The following is a 10482-nucleotide window of genomic DNA, read 5'->3' on the forward strand; positions in this document are numbered from 1 at the left end:
TGTTAGGGTTAGAAAGGTTAAAAGCCAGGACTGCAAGAATGATTTTGTCAGTTGAAAAGTATTAGGACAGAGCCAGGCACTGGGCTCATGCCCGTAATCCTAGCTACTCAGGAGGCTGAGATTTGAAGATGGCTGTTCGAAGCTAGGCCAGGCAGGAAAGTCTGTGAGACTTTTATCTCCAGTCAATCAACAAAAAAATGGAAGTGGTGCTGTTGCTCAAAGTGGTAGAGCAGTAGCCTTGAGCAAAAGAGTTCAAGGACAGCACCCAGGCCCCAAATTCAAGCCCAACAACCAAAAAAAGGAAAGGAGAGGAAAGGAAAGGAAAAGAAAGATAGATATTAGGAGAATATCTTGTTGAAGTGTAATGAGGCTGCACATATATGTTTCTATAAAGTTATCTTATTGCTATTTTCTTGCCAGTTTAACAAGCTACCACTAACTTAGTGACTTAAGACAATACACATTGCTTCATTTTTGAGACACTAACCAGAAGCTCACTGTGGCCTAGGCTGATTTTGAAGTTTGCACCCTCCAAAGATACAGGGTTTTCATTGATAAAAATATCAATGTTATACATACATCATTTATTTCTGCTACCCAATAGTTATTCATTTCTTCATAAGAAAGTTTGTGGGCAGGAATAAAAGAAAACTCCCCAGAGGATAAGAATAACTCTCCAGACATCCTTTATCAACACCTATTACTTTGGGCATTAGAATGTTAATGAAAATATAGCTTTTTCGGCTTATTGGGAGATCTGTATAGCTAAAGGATGATTAATCTTTATTTTTAATAATGTAGGAAAGAGCTGTTCTCTTTGCCCCTTTGATCCAGAGGAGCAAGTAATCCCAAGAAAGCACCACATATTAATCGTATCCCTTTAGCTCTTTATGGTGATACATTGAATCCCTTAAAGCTTACTAGGAAAGAAAATAAAATGAAGATTGGATGTTGACATAACCAATTACTGTGACAGTGGCAGGGGAGTTTGACTGCCAGGTCTACAGCCTAGCTTGCTAGACTTAGAACTTAGGGCAAGTTGCTTCACATTTCTAGTTTGGTTATTTATCTCCAATTTGTAGTTCAAAGTTGATGTTATGCCTCACAGGTTTGCTGTGGAAGAAGGTGAACAATCATTACTTGTTAGCTGCCATGTTATTGTGTTCTGGCTTCCTTGTTGTAACTATCCTATTAGTTGTTTGCTACCACTTTAAAGGAGAGAACACATCACATTCACTTTTATATCCCTACTTGCATCATGTTAGATATAAAATAAGAACAGTATTGAATTTAATTAAAGAATTGCACATTTTCTTTGTTTTCCTATTAAATAATTGAAAATTGAAAAGATGGTATCACAGTAAAAAGAAAAGGACTAGATAGAACTTTGGAATCAAAATTAAAAGTTGTACTCAGGAAGCTGAGATCTGAGGATCGCGGTTCAAAGCCAGCCCAGGGAAGGAAAGTCCATGGGACTCTTATCTCCAATAAAACATCAAAAAACTGTGAAGTGGCACTGTGGCTCAAGTGATAGAACACTTGCCTTGAAAAAGAATTAAAAGTTGGGCATAGTAGCACATGCCTGTAATCCCAGCATTGCAGATGCACTAGCAAGGGGATATTGAATTCAAGGCTAGCCTGGGGCACTTACTAAGTTTGAAGCCAATCTGGGCTACATAGTGAGACTTTGTTGCCAGAAACCAAACAGAGGAAAACAAAAATTAGTTGACTTTTAGATGCAAAAATAACCTGAATCACTTAAATACTTTTATGAATCATAGAAGCATATTCCAAGGTGGTACGCAATTCCTGTAATTGGTTTGTTTTATTACTAGATCATGATTAAGGAAATGCTGTTGAAATAGACACAGTAAGCCAGTGAACTGAGATTCACTGTGTGAACTTAGCTTGCAGGAGGGCTGCTACCTGTTGTCCCATGCAGCAGAAGACTCTTCACTCCTGATCTACAAGACCTCGGATGGGAAATTGAGCAGAACGGCCTATAATTTGCACAAATCACACTGTGACCTTCCTAGTATACCTTCCAGTCTCTCCGTGCCCTGGGTTCCCTTAGACCCCAGTCTCCTGTTACCATACCACGTCCACCATGGGCGAATACCTTGTACATTCCCACCTAAGTCTCAGGGTCCTGCAACACAGCTGAAGGTAAGATTGCATTTTCAATGAAGATGTCTTTTGATTGTTTAACACTGATCTATCTCTTTGGTTCAGCGGGTGCCTACATTTGCCACACGAATCATGGCACCCACCTAAAACCTGTATCCTTAGGAAGGGTAGATAAAGTCAGATGCTCTACCAAAGCTCAGTCTTTTTGTCAGTGAAAGTTTACAGTGTTTGTGTGTGTGTGTATGCATGTGCGCACACACATGTACATGCATGGGTGTGCATGCACCAGTCCTCCTGGGGCTTGAACTAAATGTGTGCTGTTCCCCAGCTTTTTTTTTTTTGCTCAAGGTTGACACTCTTAGTAGCTTGAGCCAGAGCTTTTTTGGTGGTTAATTGGAGATACGAGTTTCACAGCTGGCTTTGACCCAGATCCTCAGATCTCAGACTCCTGAGTTGCTAAAATTATAGGCATGAGTCACCAGCACCTGGTGAAAGTTTCTATTTTTTATAAAGTTTATAAATAGAAAAAAATTCTAGCAGCTTGTCATCAGAGTATATGCACATAGTTAAATTCCTATGTTCCTATTTAAAGCAAGTATTTGTAGTTTTTATTTATGTATTCTCCTTCATTAAATATTTGAAGCAATTTGCAGACTGTAATAAAATTATGATATAATTTAAAATTGATTAGTCAATAGAAGTGCTAAATAGCAAATATTAGTAATTCGTAAGTGAAATCCCTTATTAAAAACTCAGGAGCCAGGTGCTGGTGGCTCATGCCTGTAATCCTAGCTACTGAGATTTGAGGATCATGGTTCAAAGCCAGACAGGCAGGTAAGTCCGTGGTTCTTATTTTCAACTAGCCACCAAAAAGCTAGAAGTGGCGCTGTGGCTTAAAGTATCAGCCTTGAGTGAAAAAGCTAAGGGACAGCCCATTACTGGTACAAAACAAAACACAGTTAAAGTATTAGGGCTAGATTGTGTGGTGTTAAGTAATTCAATATTTACTGAATAATATAGTTAATGTTATTCTCTTTCTAGAACCCTTCCCAGAAATACCAGCTGAATAACATTTCTTTATCTCTACCATACCACCCATTCTCCACATCATATAATGAATTCCGATTTGAGTTTAGTTGTGGAAACAGTTTTATGGTCAACAATGAATCAAGAATGCAGTGTATTTACTTTTGTGCAAACCAAATTTTTGAGTCAAGTTGACTGTGTAAATTCTATAATTTTGCCTGTATGGTTGTTCCAAAGTCACTGTTGGTGCTCTATCATTTGGATGTTCTGTACTTTGTCCCTTTCTATGTGCCAATGTTCTGGTCTATAAATGTCCTCAAATCTTTTTTTTTCTTTTCCAGTGCTGAGGTTTGAACTCAGGGCCTTCTACCTGCCAAGCAGGCATTCTACTGCTTGAGCTACACTCTTCTCAAGTCTTTTTGATAAATAGCTTTGAAAATGCAAATAATCATTTTTGTTTTATTTTGTTTTGTTTTTTGCAGTTGACAGTGACTAGAGTTATATTTTCTAGTTCTCTACCCTGTGTTAATGTTTGGGAAGATCCATTTACGTACTTACGTATTTATTTATGGGAGGTCTTGTGAATCAGGATTGAAGCTTGGGCCCTTGCAGGCTAGCGAGGCAGCTACTGCTGAGCTCCTTGTTCATTCCTAGTTAACGTGGGCCCAAAAAGTCGTAAGTGTGGTTAATTAATTGAGAACAGTGGAAGACTAGAGAAAATTCATTAGCATTGTTATTTTATATACAAAGTCGGTTGCCTGTCTAGCTTACATGTAGTAGTAGTAGTTTTTTGGTTTTTTGTTTTGTCGGTCGTGGGGCTTGAACTCTGGGCCTAGGTGCTGTCCTTCAGCTCTTCAGCTTAAGGCTAACGCTCTACCATTGAGCCAACTTCCCAGCCCAGTAATAATAGTTTTTATAACCTAAGGAATTTTTTTTTGCGGGGGAGGGGTCCATCATAGGGCTTGAACTCTGGGCCTAGGCGCTGGCCCTCAGCTCTACCACTTGAGCCACAGCACCACTTCCAGTTTTCTGGTGGTTAATTAGAGATAAGAGTCTCACAGACTTTCCTGCCTAGGCTAGCTTTGAACTGCAATTCTCAGATCTCAGCCTCCTGAGTAGCTAGGATTACAGGCGTGAGCCACATATGCCTGGTTCTAAGGAATGTTTTAAGTAACAAAAATAATTGATTTGTTTTCCATATCTATATTCCAAGAGAATGGTTTGTTTGTTTTTTAATTTAGAAACACTGATTACAGTCTTTGTAGGCATAACATATAATTCTGTGTGGAGGTAGCTTATTCCTTTTTAGTGAAAATGAAGGGTTTTATACCTTGGCACCAAACAACTCTTAGTTGGAAGGAAGAATATTTTGTTTGTACAAGGTGTTTTTAAAAAAGGAATTCATATTTTCCTTATCGATTTAGACTCTAAATTAATACTGAATGTTTCTTGCTTTGTAACTTTTTTTTTGTTGTTGTTGGTTGTGTGGCTTGAACTCTGGGCCTGAGTGCTGTCCCTCAGCTCTTCAGCTCAAGGCAAGCACTCTACCACTTGAGCTACAGCGCCACTTCCAGTTTTCTGGTGGTTTATTGGAGATTAGAGTCTCACGGACTTTCCTGCCCGGGCTGGCTTTGAACTGCGATCCTCAGATCTCAGCCTCCTGAGTAGCTAGGATCGCAGGTGTGAGCCACCAGCACCCGGCTATGAAACTCTTATCTCCAATTAAGCACCCCAAATTCAGAAACAGAGCTGTGGCTCAAGTGGTAGAGTGGCAGTGTTGAGCAAAACATTCTCAGGGACAGCACCTAGGCCCTGAATTCAAGCCCAGGACAGGCACCTATATACACACAAATACCAACACTCACTGTATCTAACACACACACACACACACACACACACTATATTAGAGTAAGGTCAGTGTGTACACACACACACACACACACACACACACACACACACACACACACACACACTATATTAGAGTAAGGTCAGTGTGTTTTTTGTAAGAAATACCAGCTGAATGGAGAGTGACAAGAGATATCTCAAAACCACAGCACTCTTCTAATCTGAATGTTGGAAATGTTTATCAGGTTTGGACAGATTCACAGACTGAAATCTCTACTTAAGCTGTCCTTTCTAATAATTTAACCCCTCTCCTCTCTCCCTCTGCCCCCTGCAAGACAAATCACCCTAGTAGAGCTAGTAAATGGTAGTGCATGCTGGAGTCTGAGCATTCTTAAAGAGCCATAAGCCCCTTGGAGCATTGCCGGTACTGCTTCTGTTGGCCTAGGCTATGAGCTTGGAGTTACATATATGCTTGGAGTTACAGTATCATCCCCAGACATGGGCTCCGAAAGCAGGATATGAAGAAACAAAGAATGCAAGTGGCTAGGGTAGAGAACCAGATAGGTGTGGACCAGTTCTGGGGAAATGGCTTCAGGCCACACGGCTTTGGTCGTTATCTATGAAGTCTGGCCTGCTCCACTACCCACTGAGTGGCCAGAGAATTGACAGCATTAACAGGTCTCATCTTTACAAAGGGCTATGACTCACACGGGAATCATAGGCAGACCTGTCTTCCTTAGACTGTGAGAGTTAAAGAGGGAGAGTTGGGGGCAGAGGAGTGCTAGCTGGGCTCTAGCTGTGCAGGGTCCCCCATCCTCCCAGATGAAGATTCAGAACTACCATCACAGGCTTCCAAATTTGTCGTTCCCCTCTCTGGTACAGGAGGACCATGACCCACTAACAGGCCCCTCATCTCCTTCCTTGCTAACCTAGGGGACACACCTGAACCAAAGATTATGCACCATTACAGCTTCTGGGAAGGCTGGGGCTCGGGAAGCTTGATCAGGGCTGAGCACCCCCTTGTCACTAGAGGAGACCAGCAAGAGCGGTGTCAAGATCACTGTGAGAAAGCCACAGCACAGCAAAAGGGAGAGCCTCAGGAAACATCCGGGAAATCAGAGTCAGATCTTTACTAAAAACCAAGATACTTAAGCATCCTGCTGAGGGCCATGAGTAGTGCAGAAGTGGACGAAGACTGGGAACTTGAAACCAAGGAAGAGTACAAAAATTAAGGCAAAAGCTGGACAGCGTGATATTGAAATTCTTGATGATGAAGCCATATGAATAATTTTTAGAAATTGAGTTGAATCAGCAATTAAAACTGTTACTGATCTAAATGGGTGGTATTTTGGTGGATGGGTGGTAAAAGCATATTTGTACAATTTGGAAAATTCAGGGACTTAGAACAAGTTTGATTTTGAGAACTAGATTCTGATGGCCCTCAAATGAGCCGCAGTGAAAGAGGTATTAGCTCCATCGCTGTTGATTGCCAACACTCCAGGGAGGCCTTCTTAAATAAATGTTGATTTTATTATGTAGGTTTTTAAAGTATAGTATCAAAAAATACATTTTTTGCCCTTTCAGTTTTGCAAACTTTTCTACCTAAGCTGGTTCTCTTTCACTTCTTCATATTCTTTTTCCTTCTTTCTCTTGGGCTCTTTTTTCTTATTCTTTTCATCTCCATTTTCTCTCCTTACCTTCTTTTCTGCCCTCATTTTCTGCATATAATTTCTTCTCCCTCTTTACCCACCTCTGACTGGCTTGTTTCTCATCCCTCCTTCCTCTTGTCCTTCAGCAGAAGTACTGAAAACACATTCCCCAGAAGGCATATGATCTCTTCATTTTCCAATGTAACATTTCAACCTATTCCCAATTTATTACAAAAACCCTGTCTCTTCACCCTGATTGTTGTTTGAAAGTTTAGTATTTTAAAACTGTGTCTTTTCAAACAGCCTACTGACTAGGGAAGATTTTTAATCTTACAAAAGATGGTTTCCAAGGTGAGGGGCGCATATGTCACTAATACAGAGTTGACGCGCAGGTATGTTGTAAGTGTTTTCAGCTGTTCTACTCTTCGCTTGCTTGTCTAGGCTGGCGGACCAAGAATGCCTGCACACAGCCGCAGGAATCCTGTTTCTATGGAAACCAAAAGCAGTTGCTTGCCTGCTCAGCAAGTTGGAAATGAAGGAGTGGCTCAAAATAAAAGAAAACTAACCTAAGGGCTGTGCCACGGAAAACGAAATTTCAGAAAATCCAGTTACAACGCTGTCTAATTTGAAAAGTTTGAGAAGTGTGCCCAGAAGATCAGTAGGCACGAAGAGCATTCTTCCTCCAATAGTCTCAGAATCCTTAGAAAGTGCCTTGGGGATTGCTGGCTGTTAGAAGGACTGTGTCAACTGAAGTGGAGAATTAAGCTCTTCACTTTTGATACTGGAGTGGAATCTAGATATGGTTAATATTATTGTGGCTGGGAACTAAAGAAAAAATATTTTTATAGTATATCTTTTCTAAAAATTAGAAATAGGAAAAAGTATCGGCTTTTTTTTAAGTTTTATTTGCAATCTATTGCCACTGTCAGAAATAATGAGGATTATAAACCCTCATCTACATTCAGTTTAGGGCCTGGGCGCTGTGCCTGAGTTTTTGTGCTCAAGACTAGCACTCTTCCACTTGAGCCACAGCCCTACTTCCAGCTTTTTGGTGGCTACTTGGAGATATGAGTCTCATGGACTTTCCTGCCCAGGCTGGCTTTGAACTATGATCCTCAGATCTTGATTTCCTGAGTAGCTAGTATTACAGATGTGAGTCCCCATTGCACAGCTCAAGTTTTTATTCTACTTTAAAAATAATCATTATTACAGGTAATGTCTTTAAAGTCCTATTGAAATTACATTGCAGAACCAAAGGTAAAAACAAAATCTCCCACTGGATGCTAGTGGCTCACACCTGTAATCCTAGCTACTCAGGAGGCTGAGGATCAAGGTTTAAGTTAAAGTCAGCTGGGGCAGGGAAGTCTGTGAGACTCATCACCAATTAATAACAAAAAAAGTTGGAAATGGCGCTGTGGGTCAAGGAGTGCAGTACTAGCCTTGAGGAGGGGGAAAAAAAAAAAAAAGGAGCTCAGGGACAGTGCCCAAGACCAGAGTTCAAGTCCCAGGACTGGCAAAACACACACACACACACACACACACAAATTAACACATAGTAATGGACTCCCTTTAGTTTGTTTTTTTAAAAACCATTTTTGTGATACAAGGTTTAGCAAAGACTGCAACTATTTTGATTTCAGCATTTAGTTCTGGCCAAGTGCTGAAATTTACTAGTGACAGCAGCTGACTTGGTCAATGTGCTATAAAGCATGAGTTTTGTTTTCCCTTTCTATTCTCATTAAATATTTAGAAAATAACATGTACTCTAGCTGATTTGGACTTAAGAAGGAACAGACCATGAGCTGGGGTAGGCGCAAGTAGTAGGGTACCCACCTGTCAAACATGAGACCCTGAGTTCAAACTTCATTCCTCCACCCAAAAGAAGGGAAAGATCTAATTTTTGTAACACTGCTCATGAATGTATATAATTTTACTCTTTAATGTATTCTAAGTGTCGGAAATGTATATATTATTGGTAAAATATAAATTTTGTGATCCAAGGCACTATTTTTGTTGCTTTGGAAACTTTTTTTTAAATATGTCCTTTGTTAATATAGGAAGTTCATCTTAAGGCCAGGCACTGGTGGCTCACACCTGTCATCCTAGGTACTCAGGAGGCCGAGATCTGAGGATCACAGTCCATGAGACTTTTTTTTTCTTTTCTTCCTTTTTTTTTTTTTTTTTTTTTTTTTTTCTGTCAGTTGTGGGGCTTGAACCCTGGGGGCCTGGGCACTGTGCCTCGGCTCTTCAGCTCAAGGCTACCACTTGAGCCATAGCACCACTTCCGTCTTATTCTGCTTATGTGGTTGCTGAAGAATCGAACCCAGGGCCTCATGCATGCCAGGTAAGCACTCTACCACTGAGCCACCTTCCCAGCAACAGTCCATGAGACTTTTATCTCCAATTAGCCACCAGTAAACCTAAAGTGGAGTGGTATTTCAAAGTGGTAGAGCACTATCATTGAGCAAAAAAGTTCAGGGACAGTGCCTAGATCCTGAGTTCAAGGCCCACAACCAACAAGAATAAAAAAAGTTTAGCCTAGGGCTGAGAAGGTGGCTCAGTGGTAGAGTGCTTGCCTTGCATGCCTGAGGCCCTGGGTTCGATTCCTCAGCACCACATAAGCAAAAAGAAAAAAGCCGGAAGTGGCACTGTGGCTCAAGTGGTAGAGTGCTAGCCTTGAACTGAAGAGCTGAGGGACAGCGCCCAGGCCCAGAGTTCAGGCTCCACAACCAGACCAAAAAAAAAAAAAAAAAAGTTTAGCCTAAAAGTTTTCTAAATGGTTCAATCAACAGTTATTTTGGACCCTCAACTGCTAGATTTTGTGTTTTGAATTGAGTTTTTGGTTGGTTAAGTTATTTTCTATGAAATTATTAGTGCAGATTTTTTTTGTGGAGTTTACCATCTCATTTTTCTTATCCTGCTTTTCCTTTTTGAAACACTTGGCCTTTTTTAAAATTATTTTGTTGCATGTCCACATATCCCAAAAATGTTTTAGTTGTGAGTCATTTTGGCAGTAAGACAGGAAGTGGCCAGAATTCCCATGGAATTCACTCAAAAAAAAAAAAAAAAAGACAAAGATTACTTCAGGCATCTAAATACCACAAAGAATTTGCTTTTTTAATTTTTCATTTTGAAGCAGTAGTCTAGGTTGACTTTCAACTCGAAATCCTCATGTCTCCAACTGCCACCTGTCTCACTATGCCTGGTTCATATGTGTTTGTTTACTATTTATACAGTACTGGATTTTGAACTCAGGGTCTTCGCTGTCACTTGAGTTGCTTTCCCTACCACTTGAGCCATGCCTTCTGTCTGAGAGTTTGCTGCTTAATTGGAGATAGAGTCCTGGATTTGTGTGCACAAGGCTGGCTTTCAGCCCCAATCCTCATATCTCAGCCTGCTAAACTGGCTCATTTTTTTAGCATTGTTTTTTATACTAAGATGTGTTTGCAAATGATTGACTTTAAATTAAGCCATATATTTGAATAACCCAAGTAATACATAATTTAGTTTTCCATTTGTGTTAATAAAACCTTTTGTAAACCCATATTTGGTAACATTTTATGCTCTTGATTTTCAGCATGAAGAATTTATAAGCGAGGAAATGACATTGGCAAGATTTTTTTTTTTTTTTTAAGGCAAGGATGGAAATGTAACTCAGTGGTGAAACACCTGTCTGGCATTAGCACTGTGGGGGAGGTTGGCTGGGTACCTGTGGCTTCTACCTGTAATCCTAGCTACACAGCAGGCTGAGATAGGATCTTAGCACTTGCACTTTTTTTTAAAAAATTGGTCAGTTGTGGGCCTTGAACTCAGGGTCTGGATGCTGTCCCTGAGC

The 10482-nt window shown here is 40.4% G+C and overlaps 1 protein-coding gene across 3 annotated transcripts in view; it reads left to right on the forward strand.

The window, feature by feature from the left end:
* Ice2 (interactor of little elongation complex ELL subunit 2) overlaps positions 1–10184 on the forward strand; it is a 42154-nt gene extending 31970 nt beyond the window's left edge. For 2 of the 3 annotated variants that reach the window (XM_069995268.1, XM_069995270.1), the window contains exons 15-16: positions 1908–2166; positions 7089–10184. In XM_069995268.1, the coding sequence (XP_069851369.1) occupies positions 1908–2166; positions 7089–7217 (388 nt within the window). In that variant the 3' untranslated portion in view covers positions 7218–10184. Of the gene's footprint in view, positions 1–1835; positions 1873–1907; positions 2167–7088 lie in introns of those variants that run through there. The other variant, XM_069995271.1, reaches the window with a different exon arrangement.
* Positions 10185–10482: the final 298 nt, after the last annotated feature.

The sequence above is a fragment of the Dipodomys merriami genome, unplaced genomic scaffold (assembly GCF_024711535.1).
Source record: "Dipodomys merriami isolate MVZ:Mamm:240054 unplaced genomic scaffold, mDipMer1.0.p SCAF_48, whole genome shotgun sequence".
In the NCBI taxonomy this organism is placed as follows: domain Eukaryota; kingdom Metazoa; phylum Chordata; class Mammalia; order Rodentia; family Heteromyidae; genus Dipodomys; species Dipodomys merriami.